Below are 27,368 nucleotides of genomic sequence, written 5' to 3'. Positions count from 1 at the left end.
CTAGAATTCCGCCCACTTGAAATCATACACAGAGATAAAGTAGTGCGATAGGATTACGTTTATTTGAATGAATTATAGTAAATAGTTATTAGAGAGAAAGAGAGAGTGAGTTTGTGCGTGTGTGAATTACCTGCGTCTGTTCTGCGTCTCTACTAATAATGAAGCTGTGAGTTTAATTGTATGTTACTCTGGTTACAGTTGTTTACAGTATAGGCAGCGCATTAATGTAGAACAGTGATTAAACTGACCAGAACTACCTGTGGTATATACAGTACGGTTTTAACTCACACCTTCCAGCCAATAAGAATTGAGTATTCGGACAGACCATAGTATAAAGATTTATAAAGATCACTTATTGTCTGATTTTACTACAGTAATCATGTCATTACACAGGATAAGCTTGGTGTAGCCCTACTGAACCAGTATGGATGATTTCATACAAGAAGTTTAAACATGCCGAAGTCCCTATTCGCTTGATTGCTTTTTGCCATGAGGATATTGCAGGCTTTCTTTGTGTGTGCACAACATATTATGTATACACACTTGGCTGCTATTCGAAGCTTCTGGGTTTGCTTGAAAGGCGATATGAGAGGGAATGGGTAATGGTATTGATTTATAATGCCGCATGTTATGTCTCAGTGTAGATTTAACTGCCCTGCTGTGAGAGAATAAAGAGCATCAGCTGGACTGGTCCATTCAAAATCATCAAACTGTAATAAGAGGCACGACACACTTTGAGCACTCTTGTTGATGGGGGGGACTGGGTAATTATATGTAATGGTAGCATGTGCACTGCTTGAATCAGGTGTTTCTCTAATTGCCGCCCGGGGGGGGGGGGGGGCAGCAGAATATAGGGCACCCCAATTTCCTTTATGTTACACAGTGTCATCAGTGTGCTTTCTAATTCAGTTTGACATCTCAGAACCACCAGTTTTAACATCTCACTAATATTATATGCTATTATGGAGGGAGGAGAGAAAGGGAGGCGGTCTTTTAGAGGTTCACTCGCACATACATTGAGAGTTGAGACAAGACCTGGCGAATGCTTATGAATATACACATTAGGGTTCTACATAGATTCATTAATACTGCACCTCAGTAAATTTATTCCTCATCAGTGGACTTAAAAAAGGTTTTAACCCAGGTAAAAAAAAAATAAAGCTGGGTTTTGTTTTTTTTTTTTTGCTTAGTAAAACTTTTCATAGCACATGTGAGATGTTTTGATTTGAATACCACCGAAAGTACATTTAAAAGCCAGACAATGTATCAGAAATACGAAGTTGCTCAGACTGTTTATCCTGTTCAGACACTGTTTCAGGCACAAGCTGTTCTGGTCTGTGTTTACGTTGGATACTTTGCAGTGAAACCAGTCTTTAGGTGTGTTGGAAAACCTGCTCTAGTATGTGCTTTTCTTTGTTAGGTGTGACCCCATTGCTGTATAACAGTGTGAGTGAATCCAGGGCATCTTTCCTACCTACAGTAGCCGCAGGTGCTGGATCTGTTCATGTTCTGTCTCTACCTGTGTCTGTGTAGTAAAACAGGTACCAGTATTTATGCGTGTCCTCTATTACAGGCATTTGAGGTCATTCTCAGGAGTGTGCACGTTCTTGGGTGTCTGTGCTCAGCTTCATGAGAAGAGCTAATCAGCTCGTCCTTTTCTTCAGAACCCGGACCCGAACTATGAGCTGTTAGATCAGGCTGAACAGAGATTGTGAGCCTCACTTACCCTTTGCAGATCATCATCATGGGCAGCCTGGCTGTGTGTTCAATGCCATGATTCCTTCCATTCCTCCCTCACACACTTTCATTGGCAGAGCTGTGTGTAAAGTCTCTCTCCCATTGTGTGTGTTTTGCCAAGGCTGGGATGCGAACTGTCATGCATGCTGCTTATTTCCAAAGCTTAGCTGTGCGTGAACAATGACTTTAGTGTTGCCATTTTCCATCTGTCAAGCTATAAGCGACATCCTTGAATCCATTTTTATTTCCTGTTGTTATCTCTGTCTGACTTTCTGTCTTCCTCATATGTCTGAGTTTATTGTTCTTTTATTTGTTAACTGGGATTTCACTGTCTGTGTCTGGGACTGAATTTAGAGGTCTAATTTTCCCATTTAGGGATGAAAAGGCTTTAATTCTGTCCTCCTCCTAAAATCCTTGGGCTCCGTTGCTACCCTGAGCCGAGTGCATGATTGACAGGAGGCAAGTGGTTGAAATACTTGGCCGAGCTTCTGTTCCAATGTTAAGTTTGGTTCCTGGGAAGCAGCTGTGATTGGGCCAAAGCACATCAACCATCCTCAAAACCATGACTTCAAGAAAATATTTGGCATGTGCATGATTAGTTTTTCATGATTGTATTAAATCTCAGAGGGGGAGGACTCTGAGGAAAAGCATCCTGTTGTGTTTCAGATTAATAGTCAGTGGTGATGATTGCAGCTGGAACATTTCTCCGGATTAGTTTATGACTGTTTAATAACACGTATGCACTGTTATACCTTATGTACTGAATAAACATTCAATTCCAGAAATAATGGACATCTTCCATTTTCCACAATCACGTTTGCCCAATCATGCAAAAATGTTGTCCTCACATAGTTGGGAAACAAATTACTTATCTTTCCTATAGCAAATAATTATTTTCATAAGGACTCCTTTTTGTTTAAGTAATAGTACTTTCTCTCAGGAACATATGTGCCAGAATTATTAATACCCCTAAAATATTACAAATAAACATTCAGTAAATTGTCACCAACACTCAGTCTTTAAAATGCTCTCCCAGTCTCGAGGAATTCCATTGTTGTCTTTGACCAAATATGATGTTGCACAAATGTAAAATCACATTTGTCATTCATTTGTAAACTCTCATTTGTACTTCTGACATTAAAAAAAAGTTCTTGATTGTTGACCTGCACAAGTCAGTTACTGGGTATATTTTTATGTTTGAAAAAATATTGTGATAACCAAATACCAGATATATGTGCTATCTGGTTTGTGTGTGTGTGTGTGTGTGTGTGTGTATATATATATATATATATATATATATATATATATATATATATATAATATAATATATATATATAATATAATATATATATATATATATATATATATATATATATATATATATATATATATATTTATATTTGCTCATTTTAAAAAAAGGATTAGAAATATTCTGGAGCCCTGAGTTCCCCGTGATAGGCTCCAGGCTCCCTGTGACCCTGTGTAGGATAAGTGGTACATAAAACCTCCAGAGATTTTGAGTAGGTATATCAATTTTCTGAAACCATCGATCCATTTTAAAATCTTTCTTGGTCCTGACTGCTGTAGCCCATTAAAGAAGCTAAATTTGGCATACCATATATATATGGTAAATATAAATTATAGGCTACTTCATGAGACTTGAGAAAGTTTGCCATTGCATTATAGGAGACCAAATTGTCCTATTTCTGCTAAGAAATAAATCTCAATTTGGTATCCAGTGGAATGATGTCGGGTGCACGGTGGCTTAGTTAGCACGTTCGCCTCACTCCTCCAGGGTTGGGGGTTCGATTCCCACCGTGGCCCTGTGTGTGCGGAGTCTGCATGTTCTCCCCGTGCTGCGGGGGTTTCCTCCGGGTACTCGGGTTTCCTCCCCCAGTCCAAACACATGCATGGTAGGCTGATTGGCATGTCTAAAGTGTCCGTAGTGTATGAATGGGTGTGTGAGTGTGTGTGTGTGATTGTGCCCTGCGATGGATTGGCACCCTGTCCAGGGTGTACCCCGCCTTGTGCCCGATGCTCCCTGGGATAGGGTCCAGGTTCCCCGTGACCCTGAAAAGGATAAGTGGTATAGAAGATGGATTCATGGAATGATGTCACACTACTTTCTTTCAACAGGAAATGGTTAATTCATAGTTGAAATATCTATTTACCAATCCTCTCTCGACTTCCTTAGAAGGCGGTTTAGACTCACCAGTTTGGTGGATATGTGTTATTTATGCGTAGCTGTCTGGAAGTTGAGGTTAGCATTCTGTTTACAAAAAAATCCATCGTCTACCCGCCTGCATCATACGTCACTAAGGGGCTTTGGCCTGTAGATGTCAAATTTCCGCGGGGTTATTGGCTGAAAGAGGTCTTTCATGCCTACCATGGGAGAGTCTAGACTGTGTGGGTATGTTTCTGTTGGTGGTGCAGTGAGGTGCACAGACATGTGTGAGTATGAGCTACCCTAGAGTGGCTAGTCCATCACCAAGATGCATTTGTCCAGGGAGTGGGCTGGATGGATCTTTGTTTATCCATGGAGGTGACATGGAAATAGAGTGCAACGTCAGAATGGCAAATCCTCCTGTATAAATACACACTTTACTATTAACAGCTAGGATTTATTTTAGTCACAGACTGGAGACTGGAGTGTTGTGACTCCAAGATGCATCTGGAAAACTACGATGGCATCAGCTGTGGACAGAGTGACGACTGTGTTGAATGGTGCTGGTCGTAAGCAGAGGAATTTAGCACTGATCTGAGGATTTAGACACATCCTGCCAAGTGACAGGCATCCCATTTTACTTTATTTCTTCGTCTGGTTATACACTCTTAGGTAAAATGGTTAAACGTAGCCGAACCCTTAAGGATTTCTTTGGTTGAACCTGCGTAAAACCCCATAACTACGTAATTCCTGATCAGGAAGAGTTTTAACCTATAACCTCTTCAGGAAGCTAAAAACCCTTAACTACACAAAGAAAATTTTAAAGCACCCTTATAGAACACTTATTCTAAGAGTGTACATTTAAACATAAATACTTCGCCAAATGGTTAACTAAGCTGCTAGTAAAACATTAAACAATAGGATATAGAAGTTAGCTAGCTATGTAAGGCAGAATAGCTTCTCTTATTGAGGTAATATTAATGTTAAATAGGTACTGCTAGTGGCGTGCTGAATACAGGTAGCTGGCTAGCTTAGTTAATGTTGCTTCACATTATTAAGACGTCACATAATTGCACTTGGTTCATTTACTTGAGCACATTGGTAGCTAACTAGTGGTGCAAACATAATGATTGATAGTGATTAGCTCAGTCCCACAAACATCATGTTAAATAGTTCTAGGAGCATCATATCAATAATAATATCAGTGTGGTCAAGTATATAAATTAATACAGAATTTCATGCATATTAGTCAAACATTATACATTGTAAATAGATAAAAGGTTGTGGTGTTTTGACTATATTGCTAAACTATATTTATTTATTTATTTTAAATCTTTTGCTTGACATTTAAGCAAAGGAAAATATATCCAGTTCCATTACTTTGCTAAACTTAATGCAATTATAATTATTAAACCATAATAACTATTTTACTGTCTAATTAAAACAAATGTGTTGTGCTAAGCAGAGACAGAGACGTAGAAATGAAACGAGCATAATATTGATGTCTGATGATTAAGTTTGCGATCAAGTTGGCTGATCAAGTGTTGACCCGGGACACCAGTCACTCTGCCGAATTAAGATTTGTGAGGATTTAGAGTCCTAAAGCTTAGGAACACACAGAATCTGAAGCTTATTAAATTTGCTTTTGTTTGCGTATGGTTTTCTTTATTCAAGGAAGCTTGAAAGCTCTGAGGAATTCAGCTGCATTACAGGGAGCGCTTTGCATGCCACTATGGTGCAAATGTCAGCAAATGCCACGTTTGAGTTCATTTAGATGACCGATTAACCCTCTCTGATTTGCAGTTTAGATGTTGTTTTATTCTTTCTTATCAAAGTCAGACTGAACAGGGCTGTGTTTTGAGTCACATATGTGTTCCATTCTTGATTTTTTTTTTTCTGGATGCTTTCTGGAGGTAATAAAGTCTAGCGACATTCTTTCACCCTGACACGGTTGAAATATTGTCCAAGACAATGCTTTATAAACTTTTAGGCATTTTGTTGTTCCTCTAAAAAGCTGTCTTAAGCATTAAGGAGAATTGGCATTCTTTCTTTCTTTTAGAAGTTTTATGTGGAAGCATTAATACTTGAAAACTAATTTTTAAAATTGTTGTTTTAATTCCCTTGACCATCCAAAAATGGTCAGAGACCCTGTATTATTGACTACTTACTGTGCAAAACCATTTTAGCAGCCATCAGTGTCAACAATACCATTTGTTAGCTGTAGCAAAACACAAACACTCAAATTTGATCTGAGACCATTCCTCCATACAGAATCTCTCCAGATCTTTCAAATTTTGAGGTCCACACTGGTGGACTCTCCTGTTCAGTTCACCCCACAGCTGTTCTATGGGTTTCAAGACAGGGGACTGGGATGGCCATGATTTTGGAACCTTGATTTTGTGTTCAGTAAACCATTTTTGTGTTGATTTTGATGTATGTTTTGGATCATTGTCCTGCTGGACGATCCAACCACGGCCAATTTTAATCTTTCTGGCAGAGGCAGTCAGGTTTTCATTTAATATCTGTTGATATTTGATAGAGTCCATGATGCCATGTATCCTAACAAAATGTCCAGGTCCAGCTGTGAACCTTGAAGATTTTTTGGCCACTCGAACCATCATCTTCACAGTGCGTTGAGTCAATATAGACACACCTCAAATTTCAGGTTGATTCATAACATTTCCAGTTGATTGGAACTTCTAAATTATTGCCCTGATGATGGAAATGGGCATTTCCAATGTTTGTGCTATTTTCTTATAGCCACTTCCCATTTTGTGAAGCTCAACAACCTTTTGCCACACATCACAGCTATATTCCTTGGTCTTACCCATTGTTATGAATGAATTTGGACTATGTGTTACCTCATATTTATACACCTGTGAAACAGGTAGTCATGGTTGAACAATTTCCTGTTCCTAGTCACCCAGATGTACTAAAAAAAATGTAAAATATCAATGGGAATATACTTCAAATATATTTTTCTCATATGAACTCATAGGGGCGCCGATAATTGTTGCACACCTATATTTAACAACGTTTTAACCAGTGTTTTGTTTGATATCTATGAGAGCAGAGTATTTTTGTGAATTTTTTGCACAAAAGATCAGAAGGTTAAACAATAAAGATAATTTTTCACAACCTTCTTTGCTCATATTTACCAAGGGTGCCAATATTAGTGGAGGGCACTGTATGTGTATATTGAATATACAGTGTGTGTGTGTGTGTGTGTGTGTGTGTGTGTATGTCCTTCCATTTTCTGTGTAGGATTTGAACTTGAAACTTGAGCACGAACCTTGTTCAGCATTTTTTCCATTGTCCAGAATTTGCTGGTTTAAGTCCTGTTCGGCTCATGTGTTGCTGGAAAAAACCCTGTGGCATCAGCTGAAAGCAAGGCTAAGCTGCCATCTATGGAAAATGAAGTCTTTGTGAATGCAGTGTTTTGTTAAATAATCTTCACTGATTATTCTTTCTCGAACAAGCTAGAGTGGCCATGGTCTGCTTCAGACTTTGTAATTCATTGGGACAAATCCTATATATTTTCCAAATTCCTGGGTTCCCTGGGTTTTAGTCTTAGTCTTTAGGAATTGTCAGATAAATACGGAATTTTTTAACAGTGCAGCAGTATGATCTCCATGATAGATTTAGATTTTTAATTTTTTTTGTTTATAATACCAATATATTTTCAGTAATAGACAGGGATCTATGTTTAGTATCTTATGCTTATTTGTGGGTGTTTTTTGAGAACCTCCCTGTGGTGTCTTAAAGAACAGTCCCATGCCAGTTATTTGATGGGTGTAGGTCATGCTGGCGCTGCTTGGACATTTTGTACCCAGTGCCCTGTGATTTCATACAGAGGAGGTGCTGTTTTATTCTGGGTTTGGACAACATATGAGCAATCAGTGGCTTAGTTTAACGAACTGCAATTACATCACCCCCTCACATCACCATACCACTGGAGCGTTGTAGCATTGGAACATTTTAGAAAGCCTCAAAAATTGTTTACCACTTTATTGACTCTTAACGTTTGCCTGTTTAACTAAAAATAGCCACCAACCATGTCATGGTTTGACTGAGGGACACATATTTGATCAGGACTTAATGAAAACATTTTAGAATTGTCGTAAATTTTATTTGGTTGTGTATTTATATAGTAAAGGTTAATATTAACTGTTTTAACATTTACCTTTAAGTAAATGGTCTGCACTTATATAGCGCTTTTATCCAAAGCGCTTTACACTGTGTCTCACCCATTCACACACACTCGCACGCACACACGCACACGCACGCGCACGCGCACGCACGCGCACGCACACGCACACGCACACACACGCACACGCACGCACACACACGCACACACACACACACGCACACACACACACCAATGATAGCTGAGCTGCCATGTAAGGCACTAGCTTGCCATCGGGATCAACTTGCAGTTCAGTGTCTTGTCCAAGGACACTTCGGTATGTGGAGTCACGTGGGCCAGGAATCGAACCACCAACCCTACGGTTAGTGGACAACCCGCTCTACCACCTGAGCCACAGACGCCTGTCTGTGTGGGCTTCTCATCAGCCAAAAACATGTAGGTAGACGGATTGACTGTTCTAAATTGCCCCAAGGTGTGAATTAGTGATGCTCTGCCATAGACTTTCCCGTCATCGACAATCCTGCCATGTTTGCAGTGTTCCTGGGATAGCTTTGCTCTGAACTGAGTCACTGCCTGTCTTCACCTACCTCTTCACCAAGCACTAAAATGAGCACTAATTAAAAAGAAACCATGTGTTTTTATCTTCACTAACTCCTCTCTAACAGGTTTTAGCTTGATAGTATTCTTAGACGCTGACTTGTTTTTACCAGCATGAGGTTATGTTTTTGATGAAGCAACTCTGTAAGTCACTCTGAATAAGCACGTGTGCTAAATGCTATGAATGTAAATGTAAACGACCAAGATAAAGTGGTTCCTGAAGATAAAAATGGAAATTATTGAATTGATTATTATTGTTGTTGTTTTTATGACTTTTAAAGTGTCAGTGTAATTTGGGAACAAATATCCAGTTTTCTTTATATCTATAACTCTCAAATATCAAATTGGAGCAGCTATGCCAGAGCTACAGATTGTTTAATGGTGTAATGGTGATTTGGATCAATGCATTGATTTGATTTAAGAGGTAATGATTGAAATAAATCAAGGCAACACTCATAAATTCCTTATTATCGATCATATTAATTATAAATCAATTATTATCAAAAAAGGACAGACAACTGGTGTGTAAAAAATAATTCATATTTTTAAGCTGATGTGTAAATCATTTACGCTTAAGTTTCATAAGTTTACATGCGTTTATTTACACCGATCCTCCTGTTCAAAAGTTTACATCCCCCTGGCTGTTAATGTACCGTGTTGCCTTCTTGAGCATCAATGAATGTTTGCACCTTTTGTAGTAGTTGTGTACGAATCCCTCAGTTGTCCTCAGTGTGAAAAGATGGATCTCAGCATCATATAGCCACTAGTTGGAAAGGGGTCAAATATGCAGAAGATGCAAAAGAATGTGCAGGACCTGGAGGATTTTTCTGAAGAACGTTGGGCAGTTTAACTGCTCAGGACAAACGAGGGACTCATGAACAAATATCAACAAAACATAAAAACAGTCGTTGATCATCCAGGTAACAACACACAGTATTAATAATCAAGTGTATGTAAACTCTTGAACTGGTTTACTTGTGTAAATTCAGTGATTATTGTGTCTTGTGGACTATATGTAAACATCTGTTATGTGAAATAGCTGATACAGGGCAGGACTACATAGAAAACTAAATGCCATTTTTGTGATCCGTCTTATTAAAAAAAAGATTAACATTTTGCACATTCTGAAATTGATATGTAAACTTATGACCGTAGAACTGTAAAAGGCTCGCAGGGTGATTTCTCTTATGCTTAAAATAATCCTTCTCTCTGTTATCATCATTCGCAAATTTACAGTAGGCCTACCCCAGATTCAACAAAGTTGGTCATATATCGATTGAATGCTACTAAATCCAGTCATATTGTAGCAGATTCACTCATATCATCCAATATGGTATAAGTGCTATTTACTGTTTTATGTCACAAAACTTTTAACTGTCACAAAACAAAAAAAAGCAGTATTTGTACTTGATACTGGATACAAACTAATATACATGTTAGACAGATTGATGAGTACAGAAGAGCTTTATTTTGAAGCACAGATTAAGCTAGATGTATATGTCCCGTTGTTCCCCACTCACCCCAAACGCATGTGTACGTCAATGAAGTCAATAGTAATGAAGCATTTGCATTAACTGACTCATTGCTGTGGCTTATCCTGATGCTGAAGGGTCATGTGTTAGAAATTCCCATGGAACAAGGCTTCAAATGTAGGCATATATTCATATGGAAAATGGATTGAAGGAAAGAGAAAACGGTCATCTACTGTATAGCATGGAAGAAAAGTCAGTTGAGGTATCTGCTTGGCTGAGCTGCTTTTTTGGCCATTGCACAACCCTGCCTGATGTGATATTTTCCTTCTTCAGATGGCTTGAACATTTGCAGTTTAGTAAGATCAGATGTCTGCGTGTACACGTGACCGACTGTTTTTATTATTTGGCCTCTCCTTATGCATTTTGAACTGCTTTGTTTTTCAAAGTGGAAACTCATAGCATTTTATCTTACTATTTATTCTTCAGTTGTGATAAATGGATATTTAATAAAGGCTAAAGAGTTGTGTATGATACTTGTGGGTGGTAGCAGTGAGAACAGCGTTTGTGATTATTCCCATATGTCCATGTGAGATGAGTGCCAGTTACAGTGGCATTGGCCGAGCGCCAGCGCCCAGCACCTCAAACGCTCTCCACTGTCTTTGGCGAGACTCAGGAACTCAGCATGTTGGTTGTGACTTCACATGATTTGTGTTGAGTCTATTCTCCCTGCCTGTCCTTAAAACTACTACAAGGACACGGTGGAGTTCATCATAATATTCTTGGAGCATACAAACCAAGAAGTTTCAGATTTGTAAGCCTACATGACTGATTTTGAGGCTTTCTTGCGTCTCATTGTCGGTAGTCAAACTGTATTTGTTTTGCTCATTTTTCTCACATGCTCAGTTTGGCATATGATGTTATTTTACACTTCATTTTATGGGGGGTTATTTATTATAGGTAATAAATGTTCGAGTAGTGTCAAAACACACAATAGCATTTTAAGCAACATGTTGTGGTTGAACGATTAAAAAAGATGTTTTAAATTTTTTATTCATTTGTGTTCTGGTGTCTCAGACTTTTTGTCTTTGTTTATAAATATTTGTGGTCAGTACTGTATAACACACACCAGGCTTTGATGTTTTTACTAGACTTAAGTAATAAGGGCCGCTGATCTTCAGGATGCTACAGATATAAGTGTGGAAATGGTTATTTTCAGCACTTTAACCACGGCAGGTCATCATCAGTTTGCACGAAGATGGATTATTGACACACATAAAGATGGGAAGAAAAGTCAACCTAATGATTTTAACTCATTTTAATACACAGATTTCCAACACTAATGCGTCTCTTCTACTTTTTTTGTCGCTCCGCTGTAAAGTCTTCATGTGTGTGTTTCTTTAGCTTCACATCTGGAATACTGGAGTGAGAGCCTCTTGCTGATTCATTTTCATTTTTTCCTACAGCGGCTGAGGCCAGCTATTCCTCTGTGAGCATCACTGCATTTGTTTTTCTATTTGAAATTATGGCAAGGGAAAAAGAATGAGGGAAAAAAAAAGATCTGGGTCTAATTTGAACCTCTCTCTCTCTCTCTCTCTCTCTCTCTCTGTCTCTCTCTCTCTCCCTGTCTGTCACACTTCCCAATCTTTCTCGGTACCACAGTTTAGGACTCGGCCTGATGTGAGCAGTTTATTGTGGTTAAACACAAATACAGCCCATTAAAGTCAAATATGGAATCAAATACTTAGGGTCATCCAACAACATGGCCGCAGTGCTATTGGATTGGCGAGAGTGGTGTTCAACACTGCTCTCTTTTTGACCAAATTTGAATGATCGTTGTTATTCCTGGATGACAAACTTCATACTTTACTTTAACACTCACAAATCACGTAATCCTTACAGACGGTCCATGAAAATCAGCCCATGATCAGCTTGATTTGTCCTGGTTGTGCTGAAGTGGCCGTCAATGTTCCAGAGTTTAGTGTAGCTGTGTTGGAATACAGCACTGGTGCAATATGATGTTACATTAATCACTACAACAAACAGAAAGCGTCTGACCATGGTAACCGTCTCCACAACCAGCGTAGTCATAATTTCAGTGGGGTTTTTTTCCATAGGCTAGTTGAGAGATGTCTTGAGATCCTCTTTCTGAGATCTGTTGCAACAGAAAGACAATCTGTTTTTTTCCTCATTTTATTTTTGGATTAGTACACAGTCATGCAGCTGTGTGTCACTGCTTGCACACATGCCTGATGGAAAATGCCTCAATCATGTTGTCTGTGTATATGCATGCATTTCAGAAAGGTTTAAGTGTGTCAGTACACAGATGAATGGAGTAGAGTAAGAGTGTGTCGCATCTAGTGATGGGTAATATGGCAATATGTAAAGATGTTGATTTTGTTGACACAATAGACTTTTATGAGCTATCTTCGGAATTGTAAAATATAAAATTTTGTAGCGATTTTACACAACACCATTTCCTGTTTGCATTTATTTTTGTAGACCTTAAATAAAAGCATTGAACACGTTTATTTATTTATTTATTTTTAACACTACTGTTTCGCTGGCTGTTTATCAAACCTATATATTGTGATGTGTATTCTGTGTCAAAGAAAAGCCATCAAGTATAGTGAAATGATTTACAGTATATATTTGTCATAATGTCCACCCCGACTCTAATAAACAATACAGAGGCGTACAAACATGCCTGTTTTTTTAGGAAGTTTCTATAGGTCATGGCTATAGATTCTTTAGATGAATCCTGCTTCTTGAGAGAGAGATCATTGTGTACTAAGCAGTGCTGGTTGGTGTATTATAAGTATTCGTGTACAGTGGTAAGAGAAAACTTTGCAGTTATGGAGTGGATTTCAGGCCCAGAGGGGACGAGACCTGCTCTCAGAATCTCAGTTGAGTCATTTCTGTCACTTATTTGTCAGTGACTAAGGATTCTGAGATGAATATACGAGTCCAGGTTCAACTCAAGAGCTCTGCACTTCACATTACTGTGTTACTGACAGCTGCTTTCTTATATATACACACTTTTGAATAAGGAATAGGCTGTCATCGATGGCTGAACTGTTGTGCTGTGGTTATTCCTAGAGCTCATGGGTCAAGTGTCGGAATGTAGAAACCCCGGAATGAGGCATCAAATGTAAACATACAGTCATGTGGAAAATAGGTTAAAGGGAAATAGGGAAAAAAATGGCCTTCTGTAGCATGGCTGGAAAGTCAATTGAGGCCATGCATTTGGCTGAGCTGTTCTGTTTTTTGAGGTTAAAATCCATCCTCTAGCGCTGCACACGTGCAGACTTTCAGCAGAAACCTGGACAGGTTCAACTCGAGTGCTTTCTGAGCTCTAGTCTACATATGTGTTACTGATCAGAGCTCACATCCCAGCTGCTTTCTCCTTACACATCCACACTTTTGTATGAGAAACAGGCTGTCGCATGCGCTGCCTGAGAAATGTCCCCAGGTCATAACCCCCACTTCAGAGCTGCCGCATTTCCATTTTTAACAACATGCAGAGGAGAATGTGGAGCTGGTCTTTCTCTGATCTGTTTTCATTACTAATTGAGAGTTATAAACTGACTGCGAGTAGACATGGAGGTTTTAGCCTAATTTAATTGTGATCACCTCAAATAATCCTGGTCTGATCAAATAATCTAGATTACCTAAAGTACTCACCTCACATAATAATAAAGAAATATCTGAAACATTTGGAAGGAAACATTGCTAGTAATATTGAGAGAAGTATTTAGCAATAGTGTTTAGTCCTGTGTTTCATTAACTATAAATGACTACTTTTATTTGCATGTTATGTAGCTTCATAACATGCTTGTAAACTGTTTAGAGATACAGTATCTCACAAAAGTGAGTACACCCCTCACATTTTTGATGTGACAACACTGAAGAAATGACACTTTGCTACAATGTAAAGTAGTGAGTGTACAGCTTGTGTATCAGTGTAAATTTGCTGTCCCCTCAAAATAACTCAACACACAGCCATTAATGTCTAAACCGCTGGCAACAAAAGTGAGTACACCCCTAAGTGAAAATGTCCAAATTTGGCCCAAAGCGTCAATATTTTGTGTGGCCACCATTATTTTCCAGCACTGCTTTAACCCCCTTGGGTATGGAGTTCACCAGAGCTTCACAGGTTGCCACTGGAGTCCTCTTCCACTCCTCAATGATCACAGAGCTGGTGAATGTTAGAGAGATGTTAGAGCTGGTGGATGCCAGTGCCGGCAGCACTCATGCAGCCCCAGACCATGACACTCCCACCACCATGCTTGACTGTAGGCAAGACACACTTGTCTTTGTACTCCTCACCTGGTTGCCGCCACACACGCTTGACATCATCTGAACCAAATAAGTTTATCTTGGTCTCATCAGACCACAGGACATGGTTCCAGTAATCCATGTCCTTAGTCTGCTTGTCTTCAGCAAACTGTTTGCGGGCTTTCTTGTGCATCATCTTTAGAAGAGGCTTCCTTCTGGGATGACAGCCTTGCAGACCAATTTGATGCAGTGTGCGGCGTATGGTCTGAGTACTGACAGGCTGACCCCCCACCCCTTCAACCTCTGCAGCAATGCTGGCAGCACTCATGCGTCTATTTCCCAAAGACAACCTCTGGATATGACGCTGAGCACATGCACTCAACTTCTTTGGTCGACCATGGCGAGGCCTGTTCTGAGTGGAACCTGTCCTGTTAAACCGCTGTATGGTCTTGGCCACCGTGCTGCAGCTCAGTGTCAGGGTCTTGGCAATCTTCTTATAGCCTAGGCCATCTTTATTTAGAGCAACAATTCTTTTTTTTCAGATCCTCAGAGAGTTCTTTGCCATGAGGTGCCATGTTGAACTTCTAGTGACCAGTATGAGGGAGTGTGAGAGCGATGACACCAAATTTAACACACCTGCTCCCCATTCACACCTGAGACCTTGTAATACTAACAAGTCACATGACACCGGGGAGGGAAAATGGCTAATTGGGCCCAATTTGGACATTTTCACTTAGGGGTGTACTCACTTTTGTTGCCAGCGGTTTAGACATTAATGGCTGTGTGTTGAGTTATTTTGAGGGGACAGCAAATTTACACTGTTATACAAACTGTACACTCACTACTTTACATTGTAGCAAAGTGTCATTTCTTCAGTGTTGTCACATTAAAAGATATAATCAAATATTTACAAAAATGTGAGGGGTGTACTCACTTTTGTGAGATATTGTATAATGAGTCTTTATTGGTCACATATACATTACAGCATATTGAAATTCTTTTCTTCACATGCGCCAGCATGCCAGGAAGTTGGGGTCAGAAATCAGAGTCAGCCATGATACAGCACCCCTGGAGCAGAGAGGGTTAAGGGCCTTGCTCAAGGGCCCAACAGTGGCAGCTTGGCAGTGCTGGGGCTTGAGCTCCCGATCAGTAACCCAGAGCTTTAACCGCCAAGCCACCACTGCCTCCATGCAGATATGCAGGTTTTTGGGAATATTGCTTGTTTCACACTTCAATTTATGCTGACGGGTCTGCCGTTTCATTTTGGATCAGGAGTGTTATTCTGTGCAAGCAACTTCACCATTAGTACACATCGTGCAGTAGTGTCACTGGGACTGAATCCTCTTCCCTAAACACACTGACCTCTGACACTTTGGTCACAGAGGTCATAGAGGCAGTCATAGTAGAGCTGTTCTCCATTTACAGACAGCATGGAGCTGACTGTGGGAACCACTGTCTGAGATTTGAGCTCACAGGATAGGAATGGCAGCTATTCACACACTGCTGAATACATGAAGAAAAGCACATTCCATATGGATGGATGTTAGCTGCCACGATTTTAAAATTTTAACTGAATCTTATGCGTAATATTTCTATTAAGTACAACTGTTTTTTTTTGTTTTGTTTTGTTTTGTTTTTTGTAAAAATCAAACGGAAGACAAACTATGTATTTTATATTAAAAAGTGCAGTATTTTAAATACCAAATAATGTATGTAAAATGTATTTTTGAAATACATTACAGGTTACCAGATAATAAACAACATACTCCATCCAAAACTAAAACTCATCTACATAGTGTTGCATGAAAAAAAAAAAAAACTGCTACAAATACTTCAGACATCAAACAATGAGACTGTGAAAAATGCAGTTAAAAATTAGAATATATATATATATATATATATATATATATATATATATATATATATATATATATATATAGTAGAAGATGGATGGATGAATGGATGGATATATGTGACAGTGCAGTAATTTATTAAGAAGTTTATTAAGCATGAACATGTCTTGTGCTGTGTATATTTATATGGAATCATTGTGTGGTTAGTACCTTAATCAATCCTAATGACTCTCTACCTATCTAATCTCAATGATCTCAAATAATCCAATGAGATAAAATAATCCTGTTACAGTTCAACAATCCTGATCACCTCATATAGTCCTGATCACCTCATATAGTCCCGATCACCTCAAATAATATCAATTGAGATCAAGTTATCCTGAGTACCTCAAATAATCCCAATCACATAATTTAATTCTGATCACCTCAGATAATCCTGGTCTGATCAGATACTCCAAATCAACTAAAGTACTCCCCATCACCTCAAATAATCAGAAAAATATCTGAAACATTTGGATGGAAACATTACTAGTAATATTAACAGTGTTATTTTGTGTTTTGTCCTGTGTTTCATTAACTTTGAATGACTACTTTTAGTTGCATGTTATGTAACTTAACAGATGTTTCCCATCCGAGAAAAAGTCCTTAAAGAGCGACTATGTCCTGCATTTTTGCTCGTACCCTGTTATAGAGTATGTGTCATGGAGCTTTGGCGTTTCCTCTGGTGCTCCCATCAGGAGGGATTATGCAACACAGCAGCCCAAAAGGGCGAATGAGGAATCCAATACATCCTGTTCACATTAGACTGTCCTCCTCCACACACAGATCAGTGTCCCCTGTGCTTGGAGGCCATGCTTTACTCCCTCAGATTGAGCTGTATGTGCGTGTAACGTGATAGGAAGCAGTGGTACAGCTGTGTGTGGCTGCTGTAGTGCAGGAGTGCCAACAGAGCAGTGTGAAGCAGAGACGGGATCAAAGTTCAGAGTATGTATGATCACTATAAACTTTAAGCATTAAAATGAACACTGGTGCCTAAACTTAGAAAAACAGAAATGCAAGACTCCTAATAGTCTTCCATTGAAGCCCATATTTTGCTGTTATTTCCACTGAACAGTGACCCATACCATAACTAAGGATGTGTCTCAACCAGCTCCCTAGTTCAGTAGTCAGGGCACTGATCAGGAAGTCGGCCATTTTAAGAGCTGTCTCAATCTCAAAATCCTTCCAGTGCACTGGAACGTTTAAAAAAATCCCACAATGCACCGCAAAAAACAGGGAACGTCTATGCTCACTATATTCCCTTACTGGATATGACTTCATGTTTTCTGAAGCCTCTCCGCTCAAAAAATATGAGGGACGAACTCCTCAGCCAACTTCCGGCTACAAATATATGTAGCTTTTTATCGTTGTTGTAGCTCTTGATTTTTAACTTTATTTGACGTTCTATATACAGTTTGTCTAATGACTTTTAAGTGTTTAATTCAATTTTTTTTTTAAATCCACTAGCTAGCCTACGATCCTGCTTGAAGTACCGTGACAGAAACGTGTGTGATTAAGCTAACAAATTTATATGACACATAAAACTGAAATAGTTTTTACATTTTTAATTTTTGGTGATGTTTTACAACGCAAGTACGTCGTCATGTCACTGGAAATTGAGTTATCAGTGCCCCAATGTGTAGTGAGCCAGATTCCTTACCGGTGCTGCAACTTGTATACATGACATACTGATTCACAACCTAGGGAGCAAGGGAGCTGTTCAACACAGCCTAAATACCCAGGCTGAATACGGATACATTTCATGCCAGGGTAACATATGTACTGAACAGAGACATATAAGTGAATCTACAAATAATCCATACCATTAATCTGTTAAACAGAGTCATCATTTTGTTACTTGTATAAGACAGCTGCCATTTTGGGGAAAAAGGAAGTGAACAAATAAAAAACCCTGCATTTTAAATTTGGAGTAATGTAACGTTTAGACTCCCTGTGCTTTGGTTGTTTCCTCCCCAAGTCAAAGTCATGTGTTGTAGGCTGATTGCCATTTCCACATGGTCTGTAGTGTATGAATGTGTGTGCGATTGTTCCCTACAATGGGTTGGCACCCCTGGCCTTGTGCCCCGAGTTCCCTGGGATAGGCTGTGAGACCCTGTGTCGGATAAGCGATATGGAAAATGGATGGATGGATGACTGCTGGTATGGTTTTGTGACATAACCAAGCTAGCTGGAAGTACCTATTCTACCCGACAGTAAAAAAAACAAAAACAGTAGTGTAATTCACTTTCTGTTTTCAAATGTTCTTTTGGCAGCTTTTAGCCTGTTCTCAAACTCGTTTCTCAAAATGTAAAATCAGACCTTGAGGCTTCTCTGTTGTTGTTACTATTGTTAGTGTTTACTATTAACACCAGTGCGAAACCTTCATTAACCTTCAGAAAACTGCAGTGCGATGGAAAATGGAAGCAATCACTTAACCAGGGTATGGATTACAATTAGTAACTGTACAGCTGTACTGCACTGGCAGAAAAGTGCTGTTTGACTGGTTCTACATATACAATAGTCATTGGGTTTATTTTGATTAGTTTCCTCCCCTGTCGAAGCTCATTTTAGCCACCAGCACATCTCTACTCTCACTCTTCCAGACAACGCCAACTTCTGTATAACTACTGTAATGTCTGTCTGACAAATTAGGCAAAGTTTGATCCAAGATTAGCACTCCTGCTGATTTTAGATCTGTGACGCTGTTTCGCACACACATGCTCACACCCATTTCTTCCCGGTCTAGGCTGTGTCAGCAGGGTGTGTGTGCGTATGTCTCAGATAGCAAACGCCCTACGTCCTATGCTTGCCAATCCCAGCCCAAATCACAGGGCAGATAACCACAGGGAGCTAATTGTAGCACTGTTGCTCAAAAAAGTCTTTTTTTAAAAAAAGTCTTCTTTAATTCCCTCCATTCTCGTGTTCACTTTTGCGCCATCTAATTTTATAAAAAGCTGGTTGAAATGACCTGGGAACACTTGAGCCCAGAGACGAGGGGAAGAGTTGGCGAGAGGTGCAGAATGTTGACTTCGTTTGTTGTCGGTGTAGAAACGTAGGTACAGTGTTGTATTATTCAGTTTACATTTCGGGAATTGGAACACATCCTCTGGTGGCCAAATGCTGCTTTAAAATGTATGCTTGCACTTTTTCTCCATGTGCAGTTGTGGTGTGAAGCGGGCTCATGCCTGTGATAGGAGTATTTAATGAGTCCATACACATCTGCTGAGGGGCACAACATTGGATCAGAAGTACTGACACCATCCTAATTCATCTAACCCAGACACCATTCCGCTGACTGATGGCCAGCTTTTCTTTCACACTTGGGCCACTCATTTTAAGCATCTTCTCTCTCACTGGGGACCAGGATCAGCAATAATACTTCCAAACAAGGATCTTTCCCTCACCCATGCTGTGTGACCAGTTACATTTAAGTACTGATAGAAGGGGTGGGCAATATGTGAAATAGGTGACAAAAATAACATAATGAGACATTTCTGCTATACACAATATTAATGCAATACATAATATGGTATTGTTCTGATTGAACAGCTCATACATAGGGGTTTGTATGACAAACTTGTATGAAGGCTAACAATATACAGATTTTTAAAAAAGTGTAGTTTAACACAGAAAAATGTATAATTGTTGACGTTGTGAAGCTTTCTGTTAGGAGACATTTTTGTAGCGTTATGAAGAGAGAGACAATAATCCATACTGTGGTGGTATGATGCAGCCTGACATGAAGCAGAGACCCTGAAGTGGTCTTTCATGTGTTTATTCTTGTTATTACATTTTTTTTGTCATAAGATTTTGATTTTGATGTTAAACTAGGTCAGGGTCAGACATGGGAAATGTTAAAGGGATAGCTCACCCAAAAATTCTGTCATCAGTTATTCACCCTCATGTCGTTCCGAACCAGTAAGACTTTTGTTCATCTTCAAAACACAAATAAAGATATTTTTAATGAAATCTGGGAGATTTCTGTCCCTCCACTGACAGTCCATGTAGCCATTTTTGGGTGAACTGTCCGTTTAATAAATGTGATTAGCGTGACTGCAGTAAATGCAAAAACATAGAGCTGGGATGATTACAGTCATTTTGTGTGGTTTAATAGAAGATAACTTGATAAGTTGATATAGTTATGTGTCAGTCATGTCTTCTACTTTTATACTTTTAGTGTCAGGGACAGAACGGGCTGGTTTTCAGCACTTCTGAAGACTTAATATGTTTAGATAGTTTGGATTATTTTGTGTTTTTGGACCATAGTATTCCATTTGAGTTTATATGTTAACATGTGCCGCTGAAGATTTGGAGCATAAAGAAAGTTAAGACTTTAATTGTTATGACAGTGATTGCTTGCTCCGTTTATGGACAAGATCCCAGAACCATTTATGACAGGAGATGATGTCCAATTCCAATTGTACTAGTCTCTCTCTCTCTCTCTCTCTCTCTCTCTCTCTTTCGCTCTCTCTCTCTCTTTCTCACACAAAGACACACACATACACACGGCGTACATCTGTTTATCCCACGTGTTTATGTACACTGCAGGCATTGCTCTCTGTGTCATTAATAAATCAGTCATGCTGTTGGTGGGAACTTCAAAGATGTTTTAGTCGTTATGAGTAATAATTACTCTGTGATGATGCTGTCAAATGTGAAAATATTGTGTAAAATAACAAAGTTCCGATCTTCCCCTCTAGCGCAGGCCAGGGCACTTATTTACACATTAACACTAGAGGGCAGTGTAAGATCATTATTGCTTACTCTCAGGCAGCAAACATTGTGTGTGTTTGTCTAAATGTAAATAAAGCAAAATGATATTGTTCATAGCTGACCTTGTTTTAAGGGGTTTTCTGATGCTTTAAACGATGATGCTGGGTTATTTCATTACCTAAATATATCATAGCATGTACCATAATAGAGTGTGTTTGTTTCTCAGATGGAGCAGTTCTCAGATGAAGAGCTGGACCATGCTGCTGAGGAAGACAGTGATAAGGAAGACCAGGACCTGGACCAAATGTTTGGAGCATGGCTCGGGGAGCTGGACAAGCTAACCAAGGTGTGTGTGGGTGAGCGTGTGGGTGTGTGTTTATGTGTATATGAATATAATTAATATACTGACGTGAATTGAGACTATATTGTATCATACCACTTAATAATAGATTGTGCCTCGCTATGTCCTTGATAGTGAAACTGGTTTGTTTATTAGGAATGTGAGTGAAACAATGAAGTTGCCTGAAGATGCTTGTGGCCTTGACCTGTCTTATTTTGATAGCAAACATTTCTATGCAAATTGAGAGAATGTATAGTATTGGTACCCTGCTTATTATTTCCTATAAATATCTATCAAAGTCATCCTTGTCTTAAAGTTCATCACGTATTGAATATAATTTATATGAGATGCCTTTACAAGTGTATTAAAGTCTGTGGAATACTTAAATTCAATTCAATTCAATTCAATTCAATTCAATTTTATTTGTATAGCGCTTTTTACAATAGACATTGTCTCAAAGCAGCTTTACAGAAATATCAACATGGTATACAGATATTAAAGGTGCGAATTTATCCCAACTGAGCAAGCCACTGAGTGGCGACGGTGGCAAGGAAAAACTCCCCAAGATGTTTTAAGAGGAAGAAACCTTGAGAGGAACCCGACTCAGAAGGGAACCCATCCTCATCCTCATTTATACTTTAAATGAAGTATAAAGTGTGTAGCTTTGTCTTATTGTGTGTGTCTGTGTGTGTGTATCTCTTTGTAGAGTTTGGATGATGGAAAGTCAGAGAGAGGGGTGCAGAAAGCTCCTCTCAGACAGGAGACTAACATGGCAAACTTCTCGTACCGCTTCTCCATATACAACATCAACGGTCAGTCTGCTGTTCCACATTTTATACCCAAAGACACACGCTCTGTAACAAATAGACTCAGGAATATAGTTAGGATCGATGTGTGTTAGGTTTAGTAGCAGAATTATCCCAAGAATGTCTAATCTAATTAGAAGGGCAATACAAAATCATTAATGATAAGCAAGGCAAGGGTTAGATAATCAGCAAGGTAGGAAACAGAAATGAGCTCTACCTGAACTGGAACAGAGATGCACATTTTTAGTAAAAGATACGTGTAGTTTTAACAGTGGGGAAGGAGGCCCCTGGTGGTCATATGTTTAAAAAAAATTACAATGGCTTTAAAAATTACAAGTTGCTCCTTTAAGGTAAAATATTTAAAAGACCTATAATCCACCTCTTAGCTTTATAAACACACATACTGTAGTAGATGCTCATGGCATATGAAATATATAGCACTTTTTAAATAAATAATGATTCAGTACAAATCATTCTCATGGTCACTTGGTGTCAACCCTTTTTGAGAGTCAGTAAACAGTTGTGTGTGTGCTTCCTTTACGTCTAACAGAGGCTCTAAACCAGGGGGACTCTGTGGATCTGGACGCTCTAATGGCCGACCTGTGCTCTATTGAGCAGGAGCTGAGCACCGTCGGCAAGCCGAGCAGTAGCTCTGCACGCCTCGGCCCGGCTGGAGACGCCAGAGTGCGTCAGAAACCTCCAGCTGGCCGTAGCCACAGTGTGAAGCACACGGGAGGAAGTGGAGGCAGCAGTGGAGGTAGTGGAGGCAGCAGCAGTAGCAGCAGCACTCGTGTGTCACCTGCATCCACCATCAGGCCTGCACTCGCTTCCAACTTCTCCCTGGACGACATCACGGCCCAGCTAGAGCGTGCCTCGCAGAGCATGGACGAGGCAGCACGCCTCAGCACAGCATCCCTCGCCTCAACTTCGTCAGCGCCGTATTCTTCCTCTACCATGAGGAGGCCTGCCCATCAGCATCACCGGCGCACAGGCTCGGTAGGCACCGTCATCGAGCATGAGGTGAGATCCATTGTGCACTCGTCTCGCTCCAGCATCAACTCTGCCTCAGCGTCCAGTGTTGACTCACTGGAAATGGACAAGTCGAGGCAGTTGGAACAGGACAGTCTACAGGAACATAGCCAGCAGAGCTCAGAGGTAACTCTCATCTAATATATACACTAACATCATTAGCTAACATGCGGTTGATACAGATACAAATTAAGTTAAATGTAAAATGCAATATAAAACAAAATATATTATGCCGATCATTATAATGGAGTTCTCTACAATTCTGTGTGTGTGTGTGTGTGTGTGTGTTTGGTTGAGTTGATGTGGTAAATAGGCCAGCACTTTTTCTCAGTTAGCCTCTCATTCTTCATCTCTACAGCATCTAAGCTCCACATTCACAGCCTCCCACTCTCACTGCACTATCTTTTCCCAATCACAAACAGATCCAGCCCCATTACGGCCACATCAGTCCAAAATGACAGACATGCAGTCTAGAAACACGTGGACAGTTAGATAACTGCATAGTGATGGATTGACTTCTTTTCCTGGCAGCTCTCTCCCAGATAGACTTGGACACCACATTGGAATTTAGGGAGAGCGCAATTCAAATGCACACCAATCATTTTCTTTCAGTGAATCAAACCATCATTGGGGGGGTTGAGGTAGCAGATATGGAGATTAAGTGGAGAGTCAAGAGACCTATAGCAAAAACTGCTTTATCTCCCTATGCAGACGTGATTATATAGATACATACACGTAAGGCTGCAGCTCAGAGCTGAATTAATTTCACTGTTCCTTTGACCTAGTATTTATCCCATGAATTCAAGGCAGACAGAAGGTGTCCATGCATGAAGTCAATTGCATACAGAAACAATATCATCACTTAATACCACTGCCATGTCCGAGATGCTGATCTTCAACTCCTGTCACTGGCACATAGACAATCTGACCTCAACCTGTATGAGTGTATATTCAGGTGTGCATTTAGGGGAAAAAAAGAGAGATCATTTATGATGTGCAAGAGAAAATCTTTCTAGTGAACTAATACATCATTCACATACAGCTTAAATCTAATGCATCACCAAATATAGCAAGCAAAAAGGCATGCAATATAATGTATTGTATAGTTTTTAAAACATGTTTCAGTGTTGAAATATATCTCACATAATGTTTTATGATTCTAAAATATTTGAATAAATTCCTCACATTTATTATTCGCAGGTCCTGTGACCACCACCTGCTTTAATCTGCTGTGCTTTCACAGATTTGCAGTTCACTGATAATCACAGCACTCTCTCTCTCTCTCTCTCTCTCTCTCTCTCTCTCTCTCTCTCTCTCTCTCTCTCACTCAAAGCACTCATATCTGGACAGGGAGACTTCTCTGATTCTGAAAAACATTGCAGGAAAGCCCTCTCACTTGCTGACAAAGGTGACACCCTGATTTCTTGTGTGTGATCACTCTCTCCTGGTGGCTTTTTAACATCACTCTGCATCAGCCTCATGCATCCCTGCCTTTCCTCTTGCTCTGGTTACAATTCCTGAGGGGTTATTGATGAAAATCCTAGAGACTGAAGAATTTCCCTCTTCTTTTCTCTTGCATGTTGGCTTTACCTTTTACCCAGTTTGCTTCATACCTGGTCTCACCCTGAACCTTGGTCCAGCCATTTATTATGGAATACTAAACAGTAAATACTTGACATACTTAAATGTGCATCATTTTTAAAATTTTGTTTTACATAATAATCTTGGTTTTCCATAAAATCCTACGTCGGGAATGTTGTGACCGGTATTGGTTTGAACTCTGCACTGCTTGTTCATGTCACTTGTTGGTGCTGTTCATAGTCGTAATGCTAGACACATTAGTTATGATCATTATGATGATTGAAGCATTAATAACAGCATGCTCACAGCAAGCATCCATCACTGAAAAAAAAAATGTATGGCATCCTAATGTTGAGACTAAAGAAAATCATACTGGTTGCTGAAAGGAGCGAAGAGGAGGAGTGTGTTCTAGCACGACGACAGTTTGCTCAGTGTTGATGTGAAAAGCATGTGTTTGCATGTGTCAGCAATCTGAAGTGATGATTCAGCCTCTCTGCTGCAAAAACGCAGCTCATCACAACCATGTGTGATGATAATGTGTGTGTGTGTGCTGTATTAGTAGTATTTTGTATACAAATCAAAGACAAAAAGTTTTTCAAAACAGAAAATTATGAATTTAATATGAATTATACTTGACATTTATGTCTTTGCTATATAATTTAGTTTGTCATTCAGTTTAACATAAAAAAAGGCATACTTTTAGCAATGCTACCTGGATAACATGAGAATCATAGCTCATAAATCGAAATGTCTACATTTTGTTGTTGAGTTAGTTCCAGAATTATTGCTATCCTTGGTACGCAGGTAAAATCTTTTTGTCTTTGAGACATATTTGTTAATAAATGATTGTCATACTAAATTTTAAAACAATTTTATGACGTTTTTCCCCTCGGGAGAAATCAAGACCTGCCAACCTTTATGCATTTTGCGTAGCAACTATGCATTTTATCATGCTGCTGAAAGTTATCATTTAAAAACACTTCTTCTTTTTCTCTAGAATAAAAACTATAAATCAGCCAATCGACATGTGAAAATGGAATGACTGACAGTTGTCAACTTTTCATGGTTGGCAGGTCTTTTTGTGTTGTACAGTAGGTGGTTTTTGCTGGTTATCACAAAACCAGCATTAGCTCAGATTACAAATGCTGTATATGCCGATGTTCTTTAGGGAAGAGCCTCTACTACAACAGTCAGGTGGTGTGCAGGTCCAACAGGCAGTGTCTCAGTGTAGGTGGACAACAGATGGACTTCTTGGTCATTTCAGAGGAAGAGGAACATTGGCGCTATTACTGCCATGTGTGTGTGCAAGGCATCCCAACACAGAATTAGAATTATTTAGTATGTACAGGTTGTTTTGTTCCTGAGTTTTGAATAGGGAATGTAATTAAAATGCATAATGCATGTAAATATGTTAATTATATTGGGTGTGTAGAGTAAAGGATCCCACCCATTGGGACCTTAGGCTTCATTTAGAAGGAACAGAAAGCAAAGTCTGCCATATAACACATTAACCAATGAAGTAAGACTGTTGAGAAACACGCTCTCTGGACAATTCATGCATTTTGATATCTCCATGTATGTCGATATGTTCTTGCTTGCTTATTAATGCAATGTAATACTTATGTCATGCTACTGACAGCAAATTCAGTATAGTGTAAAAGATTGACATCATAAAAGGCATGTACTTTAGGGAAAAGTAGAAAAAAAAGTTCGGAGGTGTCAGGTGTAGATGGCGTAACTTATTGCTCCTTATTGACTGGAGCTGTTCGGCGTGTTTCTATGCAGAAATGAGGTAAAGCACTGACAGGGGGTCATGACGAAGCAGCACTCAGCCTAATTACTTGAACGAGTCGAAGAGCAAGCCAGCTCATGCTTAACGACCAAGACGCTACGGATCGCTGACTCCACACACCGGGGCTTGTTTAAATCAGTCTTCATGGAATAAGAGCTGATTTAGGACTGCTTTTACTGTTTATATCCTAATGAATTTCACTGGCACAGAGATACGCAGGCTGTAGTTTAGCACTCTTACACAGCATTGGAAGCACAACAACTGTCAAGCATCCAGGAGTTCTTATGGTATAAGTGCCTTATACAGTTGGGGAAATAAGTATTGGATGCGTCAACATTTTTAAAAATTAAATATATTTCCAATGAAGCTATTCACATGAAATTTTCACCAGACATCAGACATCATCGACCTCAGACATCATGAAATAATTCCACTTTATTACACATAACTTTATTTATGGTCTTTACTGTTGTGAATTCATTATATTTCCAGATTTCTTGAGTTAATAGTGACGTCTGGTGAAAATTTCATGTGAATAACCTCATTGGGAATATACTTACTGAGAAAAATGTTGACGCGTCCAGCAATACTTATTTCCCCCACTATGTTTCAGAGGTAAAGCAGAAACTCTGTGTAGTGTGGCTGCTGAATTTTTTGTTCTACACCAGAGTGGACTGTGTTAGTTGGATGAGCTTGTTTGGTATGTCAGGAGATAAGCACTGGCCTGGTATGTTTGTTTAACCCGGTTTTAGTGGCTTGTCATCAGTGGAGTGAATGCAGGAGGTCAGACTGAGAGAACGTGCAGCCTCAGCTCTGTTAATCC

The 27,368-nt window shown here is 39.4% G+C and overlaps 1 protein-coding gene across 2 annotated transcripts in view; it reads left to right on the top strand.

Annotated features, from left to right (window-relative positions):
* The window catches only part of raph1a (Ras association (RalGDS/AF-6) and pleckstrin homology domains 1a), a 76,640-nt gene that overhangs the window by 24,886 nt on the left and 24,386 nt on the right, over positions 1-27,368 (top strand). The window contains exons 3-6 of one of the 2 annotated variants that reach the window (XM_053627216.1): positions 21,224-21,343; positions 22,044-22,149; positions 22,694-23,298; positions 24,506-24,580. In XM_053627216.1, the coding sequence (XP_053483191.1) occupies positions 21,224-21,343; positions 22,044-22,149; positions 22,694-23,298; positions 24,506-24,580 (906 nt within the window). The remainder of the gene's footprint in view (positions 1-21,223; positions 21,344-22,043; positions 22,150-22,693; positions 23,299-24,505; positions 24,581-27,368) is intronic. The other variant, XM_053627217.1, reaches the window with a different exon arrangement.

This window comes from Ictalurus furcatus, chromosome 6, assembly GCF_023375685.1.
Source record: "Ictalurus furcatus strain D&B chromosome 6, Billie_1.0, whole genome shotgun sequence".
Lineage (NCBI taxonomy): Eukaryota > Metazoa > Chordata > Actinopteri > Siluriformes > Ictaluridae > Ictalurus > Ictalurus furcatus.
This window is presented reverse-complemented; position numbering and strand designations above follow the sequence as displayed.